Source organism: Heterodontus francisci, chromosome 16 (assembly GCF_036365525.1).
Source record: "Heterodontus francisci isolate sHetFra1 chromosome 16, sHetFra1.hap1, whole genome shotgun sequence".
Classification (NCBI taxonomy): Eukaryota; Metazoa; Chordata; class Chondrichthyes; order Heterodontiformes; family Heterodontidae; genus Heterodontus; species Heterodontus francisci.
Genome location: NC_090386.1, coordinates 95527165 through 95552074, shown reverse-complemented (window position 1 = coordinate 95552074; position 24910 = coordinate 95527165). Strand labels below are relative to the sequence as shown.

General features: G+C 42.8%; 1 protein-coding gene across 1 annotated transcript in view; it reads left to right on the top strand.

Annotated features, from left to right (window-relative positions):
* col9a3 (collagen, type IX, alpha 3) overlaps positions 1–24910 on the top strand; it is a 98653-nt gene extending 73743 nt beyond the window's left edge. Inside the window, exons 15-17 of the mRNA XM_068048592.1 lie at positions 1543–1725; positions 4014–4091; positions 23936–24910. Of these exons, the coding sequence (XP_067904693.1) occupies positions 1543–1725; positions 4014–4091; positions 23936–24120 (446 nt within the window). The 3' untranslated portion in view covers positions 24121–24910. The remainder of the gene's footprint in view (positions 1–1542; positions 1726–4013; positions 4092–23935) is intronic.

The window sequence follows — 24910 nt, the reverse complement described above, 5'->3', positions numbered from 1 at the left end:
CGAGATAGGATTTAAGAAAAAGGGCATCTAGCCTCCAGCCTCACTCCTCCACAAACTTTCATGTTGCTCTCAGTCATTGAAAACTGCTGTCCTCTTCTGAAATTTCCTCTCTTGTTTCTCTACATTACATATTCTATTCATTGAATACACAACCTGCTGAGATCAAGGATTAACTCATCATCTCCTAGTATAAAGCATCAATTGTCAGGACTTCAAACCTGGGTTCCATGCCTCTCTCGGTCCTTATTCTTCCTACAATCTATAAACACTAAGCTTGGTGCCATTTAATCTCTGTTTCTTGGTTGATCTCATCTTCTTTCCTACTCTTTTCTACCTTGGTGGTGTCCAGCCTGGATCTTTCACCCAGTATTCCCAATTTAAACAGAGCACCAGATTAGTGTGGACTCAGGAATGTAATGAGTTGTTCAGCAGGACAAGTCCCAGGTTGGAGTAGTGAGGTAATAAATTTTGAGTGTCAGCCTTGGCTTAGGGTAGACCCTCACCTCTGAGTCAAGAAGTTGTGTGTTCAAGCTCCACTCCAAGAATTAAGCGCATCATTTAGGCTGACACATCACAGTGCAGTATTGAAGGAGTGCTGCATTGTCAGAGGAACCATCTGTTTGATGTGATGTTAAATTGACGCCCCATCTTTCCTCTCAGGTGGATGCTATTTATGTAAGAGCATGCCAGTTCTCCTGATGTCTTGGCCAATATTTATTTCTCAGTGAACACCATCAACAACAGATTATTCATGGTCATTCATCTCATTCCTGTTTTGTGGGACATTGTGTATTACTGTGCTTGCTTGGAAAAAATAACACAACAGTGACCAGACTGCAAAGTAACTCATTGGCTGTGACGCATTTGAGACATTCTGAAGATGTAAAAGGCATTCTATGGATTGAATTTTATCAGTCCTCTAGGGACAGGCAGGGTGGTATGGCGGCCTTCCCACCCAGAGGCTAAATGAGGCCCTTAAGTGGCAAATTAACCCGGGCAGCCTCCCTGCGGGATGAGGGGGCGGGGGGAATCCCTTCCTGCTTGGGCAATCTGTGGCCCACGGAGGGGCCCTGACAGCAAAGGCCGCCCCTGTGCCAATACCACCCCCCCCCCCCCACCTCCCCTTGCTGGGGTCTGCTGTCAGGCTCGAGCGCTGATCCTGGGTCTTCTGCAGTACCAGCAGTGGTCACCGCTCCTGGTTGCACTGCTGAGATTGTTGAGCTGTCAGACCTCTGATTGGCCAGCAGGTCTTGGCGGCGGGATCCCTGTCCTTAAAGGGCCGGGGACCCTGGTGCCAGGCAGTTATTTGTCTGAGCACTGTAAAATGTGGCTGGGTGTCCTCCAGAACAACCAAGGCGGGGTTCCCCGCCACCTGCATAAAATCCAGCCCCAGCCAAGTTCTTTCCTCTTGCCTTGTAACAGAGGTGAAGAGTCTGAAGTGAACCAACTGCTGAAATCATATGATAATAGAAATTTTGCTTAAAACATTAAAAAACTTAATGACAAAGTTGAATTTTCTTGTTTTTTTATTTCTTCTTCCAGATCAAATTGCATTGTTAGCAAATAATCTGAGGAGGCCAATGGCCCCTGGAATGATAGGAAGGCGCGGCCCCACTGGTTCTCCAGGCCCATCAGGGCCGAAGGGTGGAGTTGGCCACCCGGGCAGACGAGGCCCACCAGGATTGGTTGGACCATCGGGAGACCTTGGTGATACAGGCCCTCGAGGTAAGAGCCAGTTGGAAGGGTTTAAATTGACAGAGGAGATAACCCATAAGCTGATACTCAACCACTTGGGTTCATGAGAGTACTCTGAACCTTTATGTGTTAAAAAAAATTAAAACACTTCCTTTTAATGTTGAGAAGTCTATGGTGCTGTAGTTGCAGTGTTATAATTTAAATTTGTTTGCGGGATGTGGGCATCGCTGGCAAGGCTGATGTTTATTGCCCATCTCTAGTCGCCCTGAGAGGGTTAGTAGTGGACCTTCTCCTTGAACTGGGGCAGTCCTTGTGGTGCTGGTGCTATCAGAATGGTGTTGGATTAGGAATTCTAGGATATTAATTTCTGGGATTTAAAGGAACAATGGTAGATGTCCAATTCAGGAGGGTGTGTGACTTAGAGAGGAACTTGGTGCTGGTGATCCCATGACATTGCTGCTTTTGGCTTTCTTGGTGAGAAAGGTTGCAGAGGATGGGGGTGAGTTACTACAGTGTACCTGCTGCCGCAGGTGGATATCGAGTCCAATCAAGGTAGCTGCTTTGCAGCAGTCAGAGGCCCAGAGTTTAAATTCTGAGGTGAAGAATTGAAGCCCATTGAGTTTGAAAGTTAGAGAAGCAACCAACTACCACGTGACTGGTTGCGTTGATGGCCAATTGGATCAGAGATGATATAATATGTACCAGCATTTAGTGTCCACACTTCATGTCAGTGAAGGGGTAAGGAAAAGTCAAAGGGATCAAGAAGGGTTCGGCCGTATCGGGTGTCTCAAAGAGAGGCGCACTGTTGCTGGATCCAACTTTAAGCATCATGAAGCCTGCCTCCAAGTTTGGTTGTTTGAGCTAATGCTGATGAAGGTTTTCATATACGGCACAGAAGGAGGCCATTCGGCCCATCATGCCTGTGCTAGCTGTTTGGTAGAGTTATCCAATTAATCCTATTCCTATGTCCTTTGCCCATAGGCCTGTAATTTTTTTCCCTTCAAGTATTTATCCAAATCGATTTTGAAAGTTACTATTGAATCTGCTTCCACCACCCTTTCAGATCATAACAACTCTCTTGTTTTATTTTCTCTCCCTTTCCTTGAGCTTCGTGTTTTCTGGTGGCTTTTGGTGTTTTTGTTCAAAGTACGGTAGCTGCTGCTTTCACTTTTTTTGTGGAATTTATAAACAGGAGCAAAAAAGCTCTTCACTATTTGAGAGGATAGCAAGAGCACTGGGTTGCACATTAAAAGGTTATCTGGAGCCAAGTTAGAAGCCCTCCAGTGACAGGTCTACCATTCCAGGTTTCATCAGTGAGCCAGGTTGGCCATGACCCGTCAACAATGCCTTTGTGTACCACCTCACTCGGGTATCAACTACTTGAAATACCGTAGAGAGTTGATTTAATTGCTTTTCTGATCAGGCATCTCGCCTTGAGGCCTTCTTGATCCCAAAAAGGATCTGTATACAACCTATTCAGAGCATAGTAGGTGTCAGCCTTGGCTCAGTGGTAGCAAACATTCGGCCCAACTGGTCTGTGCCAGTGTTTATGCTCCTGGGCCTTCTCCCACCCTACTTCATCTCCCCCTATCATCATATCCTTCTTCTATTCCTTTCTGCCTCATGTACTTACCTAGCTTCCCATTAAAGGCATCTATGCTATTCTCCTCAGCTACTCCATGTAGTACAGAGTAATGTTTTCTCCTGAATTCTTTAGTGGATTTATTGGTGACTCTTACAGTTATGGGCTCTAGTTTTGGAAACAACTTCTCTATGTTTACCCTATCAAACCCTTTGATAATTTTAAAGACCTCTATCAGATCACCCCTCAGCCTTCTCTTTGCTAGAGAAAAGAGCCCTATCTGTTTAGTCTAGTAGAAAACATATATACAGGTTGGGACATCCAGGTTGGAATTGCACCTTCTGGTCATTGACTTTGGATGAGTTTTGAGAGCAGAGTTAGAATTCTGCAATCAGCAGCACTTTAGCCTCTTGCACTGCAGTAGGAAATGAGCAAAATATAATTATTTTAAAATCAGGTAGGCATAAAACAGCCTTGTAGTAAATTGCTGATTATTCCAGGGCTGAAAATCATTGCTTAGTTCAGATATCCACATTGTGTATTAAAAATAAAGGTGGCAGAGAGATTGAATAAACCTAAATTACTTAAGACAATAAATTGAAGGTAGTGTGTCTCTAGATTAATATTAAAATGAAGAACATATTGCTGAAAGCTGTAGTAATTGTACTCAGCACATGACAGCTCAGTTGAATAACGCTGCGCCCACTCTTAATTCTTTCCCTTGCTTCAACTCCAGGTGACAGTGGTGTAAAGGGAGACAAGGGTGTTATTGGCAAAGCGATCGATGGTTTAGTCGGACCTCAAGGGCCTCCAGGTAAGCTGCTAAATATTAGGAATTCTAATTTTACAAATTTGTACTCCCACTGAGGAGATTTGCCCTCCCGGAACACAAACTTGGAGTTTATGTGTGAAGCCTCTGTGATTTATTTTTGTTGTTCATTAACTGTATTAAATTTTGCATTAAAGAACATGCTTATACATAAATCATTCTGCTCTAGAAAAGTTTGAAAAAAACAAGTGCTTACTGTGATGTGCAATGTGCAATTTATTATATCTGAATTTTAGATCAATGCTACTGCTTATCTCTCTAACCTCTCCAGCCCTACAACCCTCAGAGATCTCTGGGATCCTCCAATACTGGCCTCTTGTGCATCCCTAATTTCCTTCTCTGCACCATTGGCGGCTGTGCCTTTTGCTCTGGAATTACTTCCCTAAACCACTTTGCCAGGAATGAGAATAAAACAACCAGTGTTGAAGCACCTGTAAAAATGATCCTCTAACACTTGTTAAACATTAATGACCAGCTGTCAAAAAAAAAATCATTTATCAGCTACTTGAAAAGCTTTAAGGAAATCAGATTACATCATTTCTCATAAAGCAACAGAAAAGTGTCAGAACTGCTACACTACTTGGACAGAGAAAATGCTTGCTAATCTTTGGTTTGAGACAGATTAAGACTAGACGGATAGTGACCTCCTTAGCAAGATGGAACAATTTTATGCTGGATAGACCAATGAAACATCTGAAAGTTACATGGAACACTTTTGTGTTGGAATGTCTAATTAATTCGATGAATGCTATATTTTTAAACAATTGTGACTAAGGTTGTGATAATACAATACAGTCAAATTAATGGGTGTGCAGTGCTTAGTGAGAATGTGTAATGATAGATCTCTAAAATAATCTAATCTGAAACTAAATAGTTATTGGTGTACAAAACAAAGACTTTTATCAGAATCTAAACTGATATTGAAAGCTTTCTGGCGACAAAGAAGCTGAAGGAAATAAGTACCTAGAATGAAGTGCAATGTTCAGCGAGATAGAAGGAGGAAGAGGCTCCAGATGTGAAGTCCAAGAAATGTTTAAATGCTCCTCAGACTGTAAACACTGTGGAAAACATAGTGTTGAAAAGAAAAATAAATTGTCCTGCTTGGGGTTGGACGGTTATGTGTGCCAAAGACAAAAGCATTTCACAACCTAGTGCCCAAGTCCAGAAATTGTAAGAGAGGCAAACAATGGCCACATACTATCGATGAAGCTAATTGCAGCTCAGAGAACAGTCACATTCTCTTGCTTGAATTTACTGGACCTGTAGAAGACCAATATGTCAACAAATGATATGTCAAACTGCCCAAAAACAGCAAATAAGTCAAACCTCAGCTCTGCTGTAAAGCTACTGTCAAAGTCCTAGCTTAGACCGGTTGATGACTCAACCAGAGAGCTTCAGAATTCTAAACCTTTAATGCTTATGTTCAACAAAACAGAAGCAAAGCAATTGAAGAGATGGGCAAGCTTCCAAAGGTCATAATAGGGGATAAAATTACTCATTGGAAGGACGCGTGTAAATTTTGGAGAGTCAGCATGGACATGTACTAGGCAAGTCATAAAATCATAGAACAGCCTCCTTTTGTGCTGTAACCATTTGGCCCATCAGGTCTGTGCCATCTCTCTGTGAGAGCAACTCAGCTTGTCCCACTTCCCTGCCTTTCCCTGTACCCTGCAAAGCTTCTCTTCAGGTAATTATCCAATTCCCTTTTGAAAGCCACAATTGAATCTGCCTCCACCACATTGTCAGGCAGTCCATTCCAGACCCTAACCACTCGCTGTGTAAAGAAGTTTTTCCTCATGTTGCCTCTGGTTCTTTTGCCAATCACTGTATATCGGTGTCCTCTGGTTCTTAACCATTCCACCAGTAGGAAAAGATTCTCTTTATCGACTCTGTATAAACCTCTCATGATTTTGAACACCTCTATCAAATTTCCTCTCAACCTTCGTTTCTCTAAGGAGAACAACCCTAGCTTCTCCAAACTATCCACGTAACTGAAGTCCCTCATCCACTGAAAAGTCATATCTGTTAAATGTAATACAAACCTTTGAGGAAATAATGGTATGTATTGAAAATAGAAATGCAGTGGATTTTGTGTATAAATATTTTCAAAAGGCACCTGATAACATGCCTCAAAGGAGGCTTGTTGATAAAATTAAGGTCACAGTATTAAAGGGAATGTGGCAGCATGGATTATTAATTATGTTAAACAGTATCAGAAAATAAAGCAGTGATTAATGCATCTACTTTGTACTAGAGATATGTAAACGGTGGTGCCTCCCCCAGGGGTAAATGTTAGGACTATTGCTGTTCTCATTAGATCTATATTACACTTGTGTATGGAATATAATATCAAAATTTGCAAACAATCCAGAAATAGGGTGCATAATTAAGTAACTTTAGGACAAATTTAGCAGGATTGTGGATTGGACAGATATCAGCTGAAATTATTGTGGTTGTTTACAAAAGAAAGCCAAATTTAGGGCTCGGGGTTTTATTAATCAGGGTACAGATGTACCACATGGAGTATGGAGTCCGCTGTCTTATCTTTTTAACATCATTTGCAAGATGCAGATTGTTGCACATGTCTCTTGGAATCTCTTCAGTCCCTGAGTAATTTAAAGAGACCTCATGAGATACATGAAAGACACTGAAGGAGGAATGGAAGCAGATCCTGCTTGAATTAAAGTGGTGTTTTAAGATTATTTCTTCACCCAATAAACAAAGCATCCAGAGTATTCCTGGACTGACAATCTGCATCAGTTTGCTCCAATGGTATTAGACAAAACTGCTCTTTTTTGTGACCTAATAAGGAAAGAAGACTTTACTTGGGACTATCAGCATGACAAGAGTCTTGAAGTCAAACGAACATTCCTGAATCATACTAAATTTTGACATCAGTAAAGATGTGTTGCCCCTGAGGGTGGACTGGGAGATTACGTCAAGAAAAAAGGTCAGCCTGCCAAATGCCTCAATATCCTTTACAGAAAACACGGTAAAAGGGATGAAATTGGACAGTCGCAGAAAATGGGAGATAGCGAAATCGACAGCCCATTTTACACCCCACCTCATTGTTTTTTGAATGGATATTAGTAGGAAAGAAAATTGGGCAGGGTGTAAAAGCTGGCTTGCAATTTGCTGTCACCCATGTTGCTCTACTTACTGTCACAAGACTATTTTACCCCCAGAGCCTGCTCATATTGGAAAATAAATCTTAGTAATTGTTTTTAGTCTGAAGAAATTTACAGTGGAAAGTGATCACAAATCACGAAGTCATTTTGAAGGAGACTCTAATTATAGTGCACCCAGAAGGTTCTAGTGAATGACATTACATCTTCAAAATTACAGATTTAATGCTGTCTACAAGAGAAACAGGAGATGTTTTTTGCTGGCCTGCTGAACAGAGCATATCCACCTCATTTTCCAGAGGTGAAATGACAATGACTGTTCTTGCCATCAAGGCAGCATTTGGCCGAGTGTGGCATCAAGGAGTCCTAGTAAAACTGAAGTCAATGGGAATCAGGGTAAAACGCTACACTTGGTGGAGTCATACTTAACACAAAGGAAGACAGTTGTGGTTGTCTGAGGTCCATCATCTCAGCCCATTCACAACTCCTCAGATACTGAAGCAGTCCGTGCCTGCATGCAGCAAGACCTGGACAACATTCAGGCTTGGGCTGATAAGTGGCAAGTGTCATTCACGTGACACACACAAGTGCCATGCAATGACCATCTCCAACAAGACAATCTAACCCTCTCCCATTGACATTCAACGACATTACCAACACTGAATCCCCCACCATCAACATCCTGGGGTTACCATTAACCAGATATTTACCTGGACCAACTATATAAATACTGTGGCTACAACAGCAGGTCAGAGGCTGGGAATTCTGTGGCATGTAACCCACCTCCTAACCACCCCCCTCCCCCAAAGCCTGTCCACCATCTACAAGGCACAGGAGAGGGGTGTGATGAAATACCATCCACTTGCCGGGTTGAGTGCAGCTCCCACCATCCAGGACAAAGCAGCCCGCTTGATTGGCACCCCATTCATCACCTTAAACATTCAGTCCCTCCACCACCATCTACAAGATGCACAGCAGCAACTCACCAAGTCTCCTTCGGCAACACCTTCCAAACCTGCAAACTCTACCACCTAGAAGAACAAGGGCAGCACACATGTGGGAACACCACCACCTGCAAGTTCCCCTCCAAGCCACACACCCTGACTTGGAACTATATCACTTTCGCTGGGTCAAAATCCTGGAACTCCCTTCCTAACAGCACTGTGGGTGTACCTACATCACATGGACTGCAGCGGTTCAAGAAGGCAGCTCACCACCACCTTCTCAAGGGCAATTAGGGATGGGCAATAAATGCTGGCATAGCCAGTGACACCCACATCCCAAAAACAAATTTTTAAAAATTGTCAAACACAATTTCTCTTTCATAAAACGCTGTTGACCCTGCTTAATCCTATTATTATGATTTTCTAATTGCCCTGTTACCAAGTTAATTAAGAAAATAATTAAAGTAAATTAACTAATAGCATGAGTAACAATGGCAGGACAGGTGTTATGTTGTAGCTGTGGTATGTGGGAGCTTTTGGATGCCAAGGCGATCCAGGACAAACACGTCTGCAGAAAGTGTAAGCAGCTAGAGGAATTCCGGATCAGGATTATTGATCTGGCAGCTGAACTGCAAACATTGCGCAATGTAAGAGAGGGGGAGAAATACCTGGACAGTTTGTTCCACATGACAGTCACACCTCTTAGAACAGGGTCATCTGTTTTGGTCAGCAGTGAGGGACAGGAGGATGTGACCATGAGTGAGGCAGGTAAAAGGACCGAGCAGACAGCAGTGGAGGAGCCTCAGACTTTGCAATTGTCAAACAGGTTTGAGGTGCTCGGAACCTGTGTGGACGAAAGCGAGGTCTGCAAGGTAGATGAGTAGACTGGCCATGACACTGTGGTTCAGGAAGCCATTCAAGTGGGGGGAGCAAAAAGGAATGCAGTGGTAGTAGGGGATATTATAGTGAGGGGGATTGACACTATTCTGTGCAGCTGAGAGTGTGAGTCCAGAAAGCTGTGTTGCCTCCCTGGTGCCAGGGTTCGGGACATCTGCTCAGGGCTGGACTGGAACTTGGAGTCGGATGGGGAGGATCCAGTTGTTGTGGTCCATGTGGTCCAATGACATAGGTAGGACTAGGAAAGAGGTTCTGCTTAGACAGTATGAGGAGCTAGGCACCAAATTGAAGAGCAGGACCTCATGGGTAATAATCTCTGTATTATTACCTGAGCCACATGCCAATTGGCAGAGGGCATATAAGGTTAGTGAAATGAATACGTGGCTCAAAGACTGGTGTGGGAGAAGTGGGTTTCGGTTCGTGGGGCACTTGCACCAGTACTGGGGAAAGTGGGGGCTGTACCGTTGGGACGGCCTGCACCCGAACCATGCTGGGAACAGTGTTCTAGCAAACAATATAACTAGGGGAGTAGATAGGGCCTTAAACTAAACAAGGGAGGAGAGAGATCAAGCTTGGGTAGATGTTGCAAATCAAGGGGTAGAGTCAAGGCAGGAAAGTAGAATAGTAATATGGGAAATGAAGGCTAGAGAATGGCAGGAAGGGACAGAGAGAAAAAAACCTAAGAACACACCAGCAGTCAAGACTAGATGTTACAAAGATAACAAAAAGACAAAACTAAAGGCTCTGTATCTGAATGCACGTAGCATTCATAACAAAGTAGACAAACTGATAGCGCATATTGAAGTAAACAATTATGATCTAATAGTCATTCCGGAGACGTGGCTGCAAGATGACAAGGATTGAGTCCTCAATATTGAGGGGTATATAATATTCAAGAAGACTAGGAAGCTAGGTAAAGATGGAGGGGTAGCACTATTAATCAAGGATGGCATTGGCGCAGTAGTTAGAGATGACATGGTTCAGGAGATCAGGATGTAGAATTGGTTTGGGTGGAAATGAGGAATAGTAGGGGAAAGAAGTCACAAGTGGGAGTGGTCTACAGGCCCCCGAACAGTAATCACAATGTAGGATGAAGTATACAAGAAGAAATATTGGGTGCTTGTGATAAAGGGACAGCAATAATCATGGTTAATTTAATCTACATATAAACTGGAAAAATCAGATTGGCAATAGTAGATGGATGAGGAGTTCACAGAATGCTTTCGAGATAGTTTCTTGGAGCAGCACGTTCTGGAACCAGCCAGAGAGCAAGTTAGATTAGACTTGATATTTTGTAATGTGACAGGATTAATTCATGACCTCAGAATAAAGGCACTTCTAGGTAGCAGCGACCCCAATATGATTGAATTTTGCATCCAGTTTGAAAGAGAGAGGAGTGCGTCTAAGGCTAGTATTTTAAACTTGAATAAGGGCAATTATGTTGGCATGAAAGCTGAGCTAGCTGAAGTGAACTGGGTTACTAGGCTACGAGATAGATCAATAGAGAAGCAGTGGCAGACATTTAAGGAGCTATTTTAGAATACTCAGAATAAGTATATTCCTACTATAAAGAAAAATTCTAAGCGGCGGACCCACCATCCGTGGTTAACTAAAGAAGTTAAGGAAAGCATCAAACTTAAGGAAAAAGTTTATAATTGTGCAAAGGTGAGTGGCAGGTCAGATTGGTCAGAATATAAACAAGAGCAGACAATGACTAAAATGTTAATCAGGAGAAAAAAAATTAATGTATGAGAAGCTAGATAGAAATGTAAAAACGGATAGCAAGAGTTTCTACAGGTATTTAAAAAGGAAAAGAGTAAATAAGGTGAGTGTTGGTCCTCCTAGAGAGTGAGAATGGGGAGTTAATAGTAGATAATAAAGAAATGGCAGATGAAATGAACAAATATTTTGCTTCTGTCTTCACTATAAAGGATACAAAAAACATTCCAGTAATATCTGTTAATCAGGAGGTGGAAGGGAGGAACTTGGTGAAATTACAATCACCAGGGAAGCGGTACTGAGCAAACTGATGGAGCTGCGGGCTGACAAGTTCCCGGGTCCTGATGGACTCCATCCTAGGGTCTTAAAAGAGGTGGCTAATGAGGTAGTAGATGTGTTGGTGTTAATTTTTCAAAATTTGCCAGATCCTGGAAAGAAGCAAATATAACCCCTTTATTCAAGAAGTGGGGTGGGGGGGGTGGTGGAGGCAGAAAACAGGTAACTATAGGCCAGCTAGCTTAATGTCTTTCTTGGGGAAGGTGCTAGAATCGATCATTAAGGAGGCTATAGCTGGGCACTTAGAAAAACTCAAAGTATTCAGGAATAGTCAGCATGGTTTTGTGAAAGGGAAATCATGTTTAACCAATTTATTGGAGTTCTTTGAAGGAGCAACATGCGCTGTGGATAAAGGGGAGACAGTTGACATACTGTACTTGGATTTCCAGAAGGCATTTGATAAGGTGCCACATAAAAGGTTATTGCGCAAAGTAAGAACTCATGGTGTAGGGGGTAACATATTAGCATGGATAGAAGATTGGCTGGCTGGCAGAAAACAGAGAGTATGCATAAATGAATCCTTTTCTGATTGGTAGGATGTGACGAGTGGAGTCCTGCAGGGGTCTGTGCTGGGGCCTCAACTTTTTACAATTTGTATCAATGACTTAGATGAGGGGAGCGATGGCATGGTAGCTAAATTTGCAGATGACATAAAGATAGGTAGGAAAGTAAGTTGTGGAGAGGACATGAGGAGGTTCCAGACCGATATAGACAAGTGAATGGGCAAAAATCTGGCAGATGGAGTATAATGTGGGAAAATGTTGTTCACTTTGGCAGAAAGAATAAAAAAGCAGAATATTAATTACACGGAGAACAACTGCAGAATTCCAAGGTGCAGAGGGATCTAGGTGTTCTGGTGCATGAGTATGCAGGTACAGCAAGTAATAAAGAAGGCAAATGGAATGCTATCCTTTATTACAAAAGGAATTGAAAATAAAAGTAAGGATGTTATGATTCAGTTATACAGGGCATTGGTGAGACCACATCTCGAATACTGTATGCAGTTTTGATCTCCTTATTTAAGGAAGGAGGCGGTTCAGAGGAAGTTTACTAGATTGATACCTGGAATGAGCAGATTGTCTTATGAGGAAAGATTGGACAGACTGGGCTTGTTTTCACTGGAGTTTAGAAGAGTGAGGGGAGACTTGATTGAAGTATATAAGATCCTGAACAGTCTTGACAAGGTGGATGTGGAAAGGATGTTTCCTCTTGTGGGTGAGTCAAGAACTAGGAGGCACTGTTTTAAAATTAGGGGTTGCCCTTTTAGGACAGAGTAGAAAGTTTTTCTGAGGGTTGTGCGACTTTGGAACTCTCTGCCTCAGAAGGTGGTGGAGGCGGAGTCATTGAATATTTTTAAGGTGGAGATAGATAGATTCTTGTTAGGCAAGGGAATCAAAGATTATCAGGGGTAGATGGGAGTGTGGAATTCGAGACACAAACAGATCAGCCATGATCTTATTGAATGGCGGAGCAGGCTGGAGGGGCCGAATGGCCTATTTCGACTCCTAGTTTGTATGGTCATAAGCCCCTAATAATAGATTTTCCCTATTACTGATATCAGGCTAACTGGCCTATGGTTCTCTGCTTTCTCTCTCCCTCTTTTCTTGAATAATGGGGTTGCATTTGCTACATTCCAATCTGCAGGGGCTATTCTGAAATCTAGGAAATTCTGGAAGCTCAAAACCAATGCATCCACTATATCTGCAGCCATCTCCTTTAAAACGCTTGGATGTAGTAGCAGGGGATTTGTAGGCATAAGGACCAGGAAGGTTGAAAGTGAGAAAGTCATGTTAATCAAAAAACTTTGGGAAGCAGGAAAGAGATAGAAACCATCAATACATTGAAATACTTATCTGAGGATGGAATGATCAAAATACTGCAATAAATGAAGCTATTAAATCCTTGAGGATGATAATTAGCAAAGGATAGCCTGATACAACAATCCTCATGCCAGCCCAGATTCTTTATTTGTTCTTTCGATGTGAGTGATGTCATTAAGGTCTCACTTATTGCCCATCTTGGATCTGGATGAATAAATTGGAGCCAAAGGTTGGCAGGAAAAATGGTAGCTGAACAATGGGCTACCTTCAAAGAAGAGGTATTTTGGGCACAGTCAAGGTATATTCCCTCAAAAGGGAAAGGATAAACAAATCCAGAACTCCCTGGATGACAAAAGAGATAGAAATTAAGATAAAGAAGAAAAGTTGTGCTTATGACAGATGTCAGGTAGAAAGTGCTATTGAGAACCAGGCTGAATTATAGAAGGTTCAGAGGGGAAGTGGAAAACTAAATAAGAGAAGCAAAGAGAGAGTATGAAAAGAGACTGGCAGTTAACATAAAAGGGAATCCCAAAGTTTTCTATGGACATATAAATGGTAAAAGGAGGAGTGGGGCTGATTATAGATCAAAAAGAGGATTTGCGCACGGAGGCAGAGGGCATAGTTGAGGTTTTAAATGAATACTTTGCATCTGTCTTTACTAAGGAAGAAGATTCAACCCAGGCAATGGTGAAAGAGGAGATAATTCAGAAACTAGAGGGGTTTAAAATTGATAAGGATGAGGTATTAGATCAGCTGTTTGTACTTAAAGTGGATAAAGCACCAGGACCAGATGAGATGCATCCAAGGATACTGAGAGAAGTGAGAATGTGAATTGCTGAGGTACTGGCATCCACTCATACATTTGCTCGCACACATGCACGTAAGAAGAGACAGATAGGCAGGAAAAAAGGGGTAAGCGATTATAAAATTGAGGGGCATTGATAGGTTAGCTAGGAAGAAACTTGTTCCCTTAGCAGAGGGGTCAATAACCAGGGGGCATAGATTTAAGGTAAGGGGCAGGAGGTTTAGAAGGGATTTGAGGAAACGTTTTTTCAGCCAGAGGGTGAAAATCTGGAATGCACTGCCTGAAGAGGTGGTAGAGGCAGGAACCCTCACAACATTTAAGAAGTATTTAGATGAGCACTTGAAACACTATAGCATACAAGGCTACGGGCCAAGTGCTGGAAAATGGGATTAGAATAGTTAGGTGCTTGATGGCCAGCACGGACACGGTGGACCGAAGGGTCTGTTTCTGTGCTGTATAACTCTATGACTCTAAAATGGGGGGGGGGGGGGGGGGGGTAGGTTTCAGGGAGGTGGGGGTGGGGATAGTCACGGTAAATCTGTTGAATTCTCTTGGAAGTCAAGTTCTCATTGGTTGCAGACCTGAGCTGTTTGTAAATTTCTCTCTTGGTTGAAAGTTCAGTTGAAGATGGTGCATTACTTCTAGTTCACTGCTGTACAAAATGTACATGTAGAATTCTACAGCAGAGCATGCCCCTTCTGTTTTGCTGGAAATATGCTTCTTGGCTGCTGCTTTCTGGGTGTCTGTCTGTTTTTCTTTCTCGCTAGGCTGCCTTTTAAGGCAAAGATGTGTTGCATCTCACCTCCGGATAGGAGACGCTTTGGTCTCTCCCCCATAGTGATCATACAATGGCCCTGGGCGTGGCTACTTCACACCTTCTTTGTTTCAGAAGAACTCATTCAATTTTGTAATGTTTTAGGATGGGTGTGTAGGATGGGTGCAATTGACACCGCTAAGCTTTGAAGACTTTCCTTTGTCCCTGTCAGTTTGTATATACAAAGGCCAAGTTCTTTTCCTTCAGTGCCATTTGGAGCACATTGTCCATTTTATAAAAAGACAAACTCAGTTTTTATAACTCTTTGTTTTTTTCCATAATTTTTTTTCATTGTCACACTTCTTCTACACGTTACACCATCTGTACTTAATATGGATAAGGCACCAGGACCAGATGAGATGCATCCAAGGATACTGAGGGAAGTGAGAGTGGAAATTGCAGAGGCACTGACCATAATTTTTCAGTCTTCCTGAGACTCGGAGGTGGTGCCAGAGGACTGGAGAATTGCAAACGTTACACTCTTGTTTAAAAGAAAGGCTGTAAAGATAAGCCCAGCAACTACAGGCCAGTCTGTTTAACTTTGGTGGTGGGGAAAGAATATTTCAGGACAAAATTAATAGTCACATGGACACTGTGGGTTAATTAAAGAAAGCCAGCATGGATTTCTTAAGGGAAAATCATGTTTAACTAACTTGCTGGAGTTTTTTGAAGAGGTAACAGAGAGGATTGATGAGGGCAATGCAGTTGATGTGTTGTACATGGACTTCCAAAAGTCGTTTGATACAGTGCCACAATACAGACTTGTGAGAAAAGTTATAGCTCATGGAATGAAAGGGACAGTAGCAACATGGATATGGAATTAGCTTTCTGATCAGAAACAAAGAGTAGTGGTTAATAAATATGAAATTGGCTGAGTGACAGGAAATCGAGAATAGTGCTTAATGGATGTTTTTTGAGCTGGAGGAAGGTTTGTAGTGGAGTTTCCCAGGGGAGAGTGTTGGGACCCTTGCTTTTCCTGATATATATTTACCTCGACCTTGGTGTACAGGGCACAATTTCAAAGTTTGCGGATGATACAAAACTTGGAAGCATTTTGAACTGTGAGGAGGATAGTGTAGAACTCCAAAAGGACAAAGACAAGTTGGTGGAATGGTCTGACAGGTGACTGATGAAGTTCAATGTGGAGAAATGTGAGGTGATTCATTTTGGTAGGATGAACATGGAGAAACAATATAAAATTTAGGGCAAAATTCTAAACGGGGGTGCAGGAGCAGAGGGACCTGGGTGTATATGTGCATAAGTGATTGAAGATGGTAGGACAAGTTGAGCACGGTTAATAAAGCATACAGTATCCTGGGCTTTATTAATAGGGGCATAGAGTACAAGAGAAAAGAGGTTATGTTGAACTTGTATAAGACACTAGTTCAGCCTCAGCTGGAGTATTGCGTCCAGTTCTGGGTGCCACACTTTAGGAAAGATGTGAAGGCATTAGAGAAGAGTGTAGAAAAGACTCACGAGAATGGTTCCAGGGATGAGCAACTGCAGTTGGAGAAGTTAGGACTGTTTTCCTTGGAGAAAAGAAGGCTGAGAGGAGATTTGATAAAGGTATTCAAAATCATGAGGGATCTGGACAGAGTATATAGGGAGAAACTGTTCCCATTAATGAAAGCATCGAGAATTAGGGCACAGATTTAAAGTAATTGTAAAAGAAGCAAAAGCGACATGAGGAAAAAATGTTTCATGCAGCGAGTGGTTATGGTCTGGAATGCACTGCCTGAGAGTTTGGTGGAGGCAGGTTCAATTGAAGCATTCAAAAGGGAATTAGACTGTTATCTGAAAAGGAAGAATGTGCAGGGTTACGGGGAGAAGGCAGGGGAACGGCCTCCCCAGAACCGGTCCCAATATCTCAGAAATCTGATGCCCTCCCTCCCACACCAGTTCTCCAGCCTCGTGCTCAATCACTCAGTTCTCCTATTCCTATGCTTCCTTGCACGTGGAACTGGGAGTAATCCTCAGATTACTGCTTTTGGGGTCCTGCTTTTTAATCTTGTTCCTAGTGCCCTAAAATCTGCTTTCAGGACCTCATCCCCCTTCTTACCTATGTCATTGGTACCAATATGGACCACGACCTCTGGCTGTTCACTCTCCTCCAGAAGAATGTCCTGCAGCCGCTCCGTGACATCCTTGACCCTGGCACCAGGGAGTCAACACATCATCCTGGTGTCACGTTTACTGTCGCAGAAACGCCTGTCTGACCCCCTGTCTATTGAATCCCCTATCACTATTGTTCTTTCATTCTTCTTCCTCCCCTCCTGTGCAGCTGAGCCACCTGTGGTGCCACAAACTTGGCTCTGACTGCACTCTTCTGAGGAACCATCACCCTCACTAGTATCCAAAATGGAAAACCGATTAGCGAGTGAGATCATATCAGGGAACTCCTGTACTTCCTGCCTGGTTATCTTAGACTGCCTGGCGGTTACCCATTCCCTATCTGCCTGCATGCTGCTAACTTGTGGTGTGACCACTTCCCTAAACATGCTATCCACGCAGTCTTTCGCCTCGCGGATGCACAACAGTGACTCCAGCCGCCGTTCAAGTTCCGAAACCTGCAGCTGGTGACACTTCCTGCAGATGTGTTTGTCTAGGACACATGGTGCATCCACGACTTCCCACATGCCACAGGCTGTACATTCCACTCGGCAGAGCTGCCCTGCCATACCTTAACTTTATAGACTTTATTATTACCAGTTACTCACCAACCAGCTCTTTCCACTGCACCGAAGCAAGAACCAAATACTGGAGGGTTAAAAAAGTAGACAAAAAGTGAATTGCTCATTCAGGGAGCTGGGTGCAGACACAATGGGCCAAATGGCCTCCTTCTGCAGTATAACAATTTTGTGATTCTGTGATCCCTAGTTGCCCTGAAAAAGTGGTGGTTGGATGTCTACTTGAACCACTGTAGACCTTGTATTGATGGTGATTCCTTGATGCTGTTAGACAGGGATTTCCCGCATTTTGTTAATACAAACCCAAATCTGGAGAGTGCGAGGTCTGGAGGAGAAGTTGGTGGTGATAGTATTCCAATGACATTGTGTTTCTCGTCCTTATTGGTGATAAAGAGGACGCAGGACTAGGACTGTTGTTGAAGTAAGCTTGGTAAATTTCTTTTTGATTGTACTTGCTGCAGCCACAGCAAACCAGTGGTGTAGGGAGTGGATGTTGAGCTCAGTGGCAGGTGTCTGTCTGGTGTGTATGTGCGTGTGTGTACTTGTACATGTATTAGCACGGTTTTTTGTGTGTGTTCATGGTATATGTTTATTTGTGTTAAGTACAAAGATGTAGGGGTACAGGTGCAGAAATCACCAAACGTTAGTGGACATGTAAAGAAAATAATTAAGGCTAATGGAATGTTTATCTTAAGCGGGCTGGAACACAAAGGTTTGGAAGTTATGTTATAAGTATACAGAGCTCTGGTTAGACCCCCATCTGGAGGCATTCAGTTATGGACACCACCGGGGGAATTTTATGTTGGCGGGGTTCTTGACGTCGGGGGAAACCGACACCGAGATCCCCGCAGGTCCTCTTTTCCGGAAGGCCTGCCGGATTTAGTACCAATCAGCTACTTAACTGGACAGCAGCAGGCCTTCCATAGGATTTCGGACCCAGTTGCCAGAAGTCTCGCCCTTGGACAGCTGTGTCAGAGCTCGGCAGCTGCAGCACCACGGCGGAGACAGTGGCTGCTGCTGTAGTTGTAGTGAGCAGACACCGAGGAGCAGAGCTGGAACTAGGCCTACGGTAGGTCAGGGCGGGAGGGGTCTTGTGAGGTGGGGGTTGCGGAGGAGGGGGAAAGGGTGTTGGCAGCATGGGCAGGTGGTGGCCCTCAGTGCCCCCCCCCCCTTCCCATTGCGGGTCCCTCATTTAGGCACTACTAGGGACCCCCCGGGAACAGGGAAGCAGCCCGCATGGTTTTTCGTGCCGTGCTTCCCGTGTGGCAACAGGGCTGCCCACCACATGGCTAATTGTGGCTGCAGTGGGAAGAGGCCCTTAATTGGGGGTTAATTACCCAGTTAAGGGTCTCAATTGGTGATGAGGCGGGAAGACCATTCACAGGCCTTCTCGCCCTGGACTAAATTTTAGCAGGATGGTGGCAGGATATAATTGAATAGGAAACAGGCTTCAGCGGCTGAATTGGCAAGGGTAACATGGAAGACCAATTTGTAGAGTGTATCAGGGATTGTTTCTTGGAACAATACGTTTCAGAATCTACCCGGGAACAGGCTATTTTAGATTTGGTAATGTGTAATGAGGTAGGATTAATAAGAGATGTCGTAGTTAAGGATCCTCTAGGGTGAAGTGATCATAACATGGTAGAATTTCACATTCAGTTTGAGGGTTAGCAACTCGGGTCTCAAATCAGTGTCTTCAACTTAAACAAGGGCAATTACAGAGGTATGAAGAAAGAGTTGTCTAAAGTGGGCTGGGAAAATAGACTACAGGGAAAGTCAGTAGATGAGCAGTGGCAGACTTTTAAGCAGATATTTCATAACACTCAGCAAACATTTATTCCGGTCAGAAGGAAGGACTCGATGAGAACGATGAACCACCCGTGGATAACAAAGGAAGTTAAGGAGAGTATCAAATCAAAAACAAAGGCGTACAAAGCGGCGAAAGCTAGTGGTAGGCCAGACGATTGGGAATTGTTTAGAAACCAGCAGCGGATGACTAAAAAACTAATAAAGAGGGAGAAAATTGATTGAGAGTAAATTGGCAAGAAATGTACAAACAGTAAGAGCCTCTACGGGTATGTAAAAAGGAAGAGAGTAGCTGAAGTAAATGTGGGACCTTTAGAGGATGAGACTGGGGAATCAATAACAGGGAACAGGGAAATGGCAGATAATTTAAACCAATATTTTGCATCGTCTTCACAGTGGAGGACACTATAAACATCCCAACAATAATAGATGAGCAAGGTGTAAATGGGAGGGAGGAACTTGTAACAATCTCTATCACGAGGGAAAAGGTGCTTGACAAACTGATGGAACTAAAGGCAGACAAGTCGCCAGGACCTGATGGCTTGCAGCCAAGAGTTTTAAAATAAGCGGCTGCAGAGATAGTGGAGGCCTTGGTCATAATATACCAAAACTCACTGGATTCCGGTAGGGTACCAGCGGATTGGAAAACCACTAATGTGACACCCCTATTCAAGAAAGGAAGGAGACAGAAAGCAGGAAACTATAGAGCAGTTAACTTAACATCAGTCATTGGGAAAATGCTAGAGTCCATTATTAAGGAAGAAATAGCAGGACATTTAGAAAAACATAATGCAATCAAACAGAGTCAACATGGTTTTATGAAAGGGAAATCATGTTTGACAAATTTGTTAAGAGTTCTTTGAGGATATAACAAGCAGAGTGGATAAAGGGGAACCGGTAGATGTAGTGTATTTGGATTTTCAGAAGGCTTTCGACAAGGTGCCACATAAAAGGTTATTGCACAAAATAAGAGCTCAGGGTATTGGGGGTAATGTGTTGGCATGGATTGAGGATTGGCTAACATACAGAAGGCAGAGAGTCGGGATTAATGGGTCTTTTTCAGGTTGGAAAGCCGTAACTAGTAGGGTGCCACAAGGATCGGTCCTCGACCCTCAACTATTTACTATCTGTATTAACGACTTGGAGGAAGGGAGAGAGTTTAGTGTATCCAAATTTGCTGACGATACAAAAATAGGTGGGAAGGCATGTTGTGATGAGGACACAAAGAGTCTGCAAAGGGATATAGATAGGTTAAGTGAGTGGGCAAAAACTTGGCAGATGGTGTTCAATGTGGGAAAGTGTGAGGTCATCCACTTTGGGAAGAAGAATAAAAAGGCAGGTTATTATTTAGATGGAGAAAGACTACAAAATACTGCAGTACAGAGGGATCTGGGTGTTCTTGTACATGAAACACAAAGTTAGCATGCAGGTGCAGCAAGTAATTAGGAAGGCAAATGGAATATTGGCCTTTATTGCTCGGAGGTCTGAAACTAAAGGAAACTCTGAAGGTATGAGGCGCGAGTTGGCTATGATAGATTGGGGAACATTAATTAAAGGGTTGGATAGGCAATGGCTAGCATTTAAAGAGCGCATGGATGCATTACAACTGTTCATTGCTGTCTGACACAAAAATAAAACAGGAAGGGTGGTTCAACAGTGGCTTACAAAAGAAATTAGGGATAGTATTAGATCCAAGGAGGAGAAATATAAAATGGCCAGAACAAGCAGCAAACCTGAGGATTGGAAGCAGTTTAGAATTCAGCAAAGGAGGACAAAGGTATTGATTAAGAAGGGGAAAATAGAGTATGAGAGTAAGCTTGCAGAGAACATAAAAACTGACTGTAAAAGCTTCTATAGATATGTGATGAGAAAAAGATTAGTGAAGACAAATGTGGGTCCCTTACAGTCAGAAATGGGGGAATTTATAATGGGGAACAAAGAAATGGCAGACCAATTAAATACATACTTTGGTTCTGCGTTAACAAAGGAGGACACAAATTCCCTCCCAGAAATGTTGGGGAACATCGGGTCTAGTGAGAAGGAGGAACTATATGAAATCAGTATTAGTAGCGAAATGGTGTTAGGGAAATTGATGGGATTGAAGGGTGATAAATTCCCCGGGCTTGATAATCTACATCCCAGAGTACTTAAGGAAGTGGCCCTTGAAATAGTAGATGCATTGTTGGTCATTTTTCAAAATTCTATAGACTCTGGAATAGCTCCAAAGGATTGGAGGGTAGCTAATGTAACCCCACTATTTTAAAAAAAAGGAGAGAAAACAGGGAATTATAGACCGGTTAGCCTGACATCAGTTGTGGGGAAAATACTAAAGTCCATTATAAAAGATGTAATAGTAGAGCACTTGGAAAACAATGGCAGGATCGGACAAAGTCAACATGGATTTATGAAAGGGAAATCATGCTTGACAAATATACTGGAATTATTTGAGGACGTAACTAGTAGATAAGGGAGAACCAGTGGATGTGGTGTATTTGGACTTTCAGAAGGCTTTCAATAAGGTCCCACATCAGAGATTAGCATTCAAAATTAAAGCACATGGGATTGGGGGTAAGGTACTGACATGGAAACAAAGAGTAGGAATAAACGGGTCTTTTTCTGAGTGGCAGGCACTGACTAGTGGGGTACCACAGGGATCAATGCTAGGACACCAGCTATTCACAATATATATTAATGATATAGACAAGGGAATTAAATGTAATATATCCAAGTTTGCAGATGACACAAAGCTGGGTGGGAGTGTGAGCTGTGAGGAGGATGCAGAGAAGCTCCAGTGTAATTTGGACAGGTTGAGTGAGTGGGCAAATACATGGCAGATGCAGTATAATATGGATAAATGTGAGGTTATCCACTTTGTTGGCAAAAACAGAAAGTCAGATTATTATCTGAACGCCGATAGATTGGGAAAGGGGAGGTGCAGCAGGAACTGGGTGTTCTTGTGCACCAGTCACTGAAAGTATGCGTGCAGGTGCAGCAGGCAGTTAAGAAGACAAATGGTATGTTGGCCTTCATAGTGAGAGGATTCGAGTACAGGAGCAAGGATGTCTTGCTTGAATTATACAAGGCCTTGGTGAGACCACATCTGGAGTATTGTGTGCAGTTTGGTCTCCTTATCTGAGGAAGGATGTTCTTGCTATAGAGGGAGTGCAGCGAAGGTTCACCAGACGGATTCCTGGGATGGCAGGACTGACATATGAAGAGATTGGGTTGATTAGGCTTGCATTCGCTAGAGTTTAGAAGAATGAGAAGGGATCTCATAGAAACCTACAAAATTCTAACAGGACTGGACAGACTAGATGCAGGAAGGATGTTCCCAATGGCAGGGGAGTTCAGGACCAGGAGTCACAGTCTAAGGATAAGGGGTAACCCATTTAGGACTGAGATGAGCGATTTCTTCACCCAGAGAGTGGTGAACCTGTGGAATTCTCTACCACAGAAAGCAGTTGAGGCCAAATCATTAAATATATTCAAGAAAGAGTTAGATATAGTTCTTATGGCTAAAGGGATCAAAGGATACGGGGAGAAAGCAGGAACAGGGTACTGAGTTTGGATGATCAGCCATGATCACATTGAATGGCAGTGCAGCCTCAAAGGGCTGAATGGCCTACTCCTGCTCCTATTTTTCTATGTGACTTCTCATTGCCGTCAATGGAAACTGTCTCTCATAACCTGGCAGAGCCCTTTGCAAAATTAAGCTTCTCAATCAGGCCAGCTCTAGTGAAAAAGCTCGAACTTCACAATCCCAGTGACATCCTAGTAAATCTATGCTGCACTTTTTACTATTGCATTTTATAAATTTCCTATAATGTGGTACCCAAAATTACTCCAGCTCCAAGCTAATTAAGATACAAAGTGAACATCATTTCTTGCTTTCATATTCTATAGCCCAAACTACAAAAACAAAGAACTCTGCTTGCCTTTTTTATGGCTTTACAGTGTGTCGTCAGACTATTTGACCAATATGCAGTCTTGAGTAAGCCACAATTACCTCCAGCTAAATGTTGGTTAGATTGAAAACATTTTCTTTGGCCCCTGCCACAAACTCTATTTCCTTGACACCATTTCCATTCCCCCTCCTTGGGTGAACCAGACTAAGTTTGCAACCCTATAATCGCTTCATGACATAGACTGCTCATTTTCACTTCTCACATCGCCTGCTTCAGTCTATCCGCTGCTGAAACTCTTATGTTAGTGCCACCTCTGAAAGTGGTTATTCCAATGCTCTCCTGGCTTGCTTCTTCAATCCTCTGTAAACTTCAGCATAAACTCTGCTGCTCATATCCTATCCCAAAGTCCTACTCAGCTTTCCAACAGCGGCCCCCCACCCCAATCGTTAGTGACTTACATTGCCTCCCTGTCCCCCAACACCTCATAATTAAAATTCACATCCTTGTGTTTAAATCCCTTAATGCCCTCAGCCCTCCCCATCTTTTTATTCGTCTCCAGCGTTATAAACCTCCCCTTATTGCCAGAACTCTTTGTTCCTTTGTCTCATGCATCAACGATGACTCAGCTTTGAATTGCCTAGGTCCCACACTCTGGATAGCTTCCACAAATCTCTACCCCCCTTTCCTCCTTTTAAAATAGTCCTTGAAACCAATCTTTGCCACTAAACCTTTGGTCACCCCTCCTAAAATTTTTATCATATGTGTCCATTTTTATTTATGTCCATGTGAAGTGCCTTGGGATGTTTTTCTATTTGGAAAGTGCTTTATGTTGTTGTTATTACCTATTTGTGTTGCTGCCTTCTTGACTTGTAAATCTGAACACCAAGGTCCCTCTACTCTATTACCTAGCTTATGGTTTTAATTGCCACAGTCTCTTTCTCTGTCACTTTCTATCTGTTTCCTATCTGTAGGGTCCCCAGGAGCTATGGGACTTAGTAAGAATGGGCGAGACGGAGCACAAGGAGACCCAGGCCCTCCAGGAGAGCCAGGACGACCTGGAAGAAATGGCGCTATGGGAACCCCGGGAATCTGTGACACCTCTGCTTGCCAGGGAGCTGTCGCGGCAGTAAAATCAGGACATCCTAAAAAATCGTGAAGGGTGTGATCATGGAAGCAAATAGAAGATAACTTGAAGCACAGCCCAGTTCCTCCTGAGATTGAGTGACTAGAAAGAGACAACAAAAAAGGACAATTGATCAATGTTTTGGCTCTTGATACCAAAGTGTCTTATAAATATGTTCATGAGAAGGTGCTAAAGAATGACACTTCGCTTTAAATCATGTGTTTCTTCATAATTTTTCAATTCTGTTTGAGATCTGTAAAGATTACCTGCACTTAGTCTTGGCTGGTTTGAATGTTCCACTTTTTAAACACTTATTTCCTTAGTTTGGCTACTCCATTTCTTCTCATTGGCTCTTAAAGAATACTATCAATTATAAATGCTTACCTCAATAAGAAACACCCTATTGTAATTATTGATGTTGCAGTATCTGAACTGTGAGGGGCTACACTGTACATATGATATAAATTTAACGGTCATAATGTTTTGTAAAGTACCCTAAATTCAGAACCAATAACAACTCCCAATTTCAGACCTTTTATGTAACTAATAGTTATGGGCAAAGGAGAGTCACACTATTTTGCCCACGTGTTTTTTTTCCCCCTGAATGTGCGCTTATCCTAGTTTAACAAGTTTTGTGTGGAAATTGCAAGTTTTTGTGAATTCTAAGTAACAATTTATGCCTTGTTGTTACTATATTCCATCCCATTTTGTAACATTTTACATAAATTAATAAATCCCTGTCAAACTCCTGCATCCACTATAAACGGTGCTGTAACCAGTCAGTATCCTTGACTTAAAATAGTATTTATTATTTGTGGGTGCC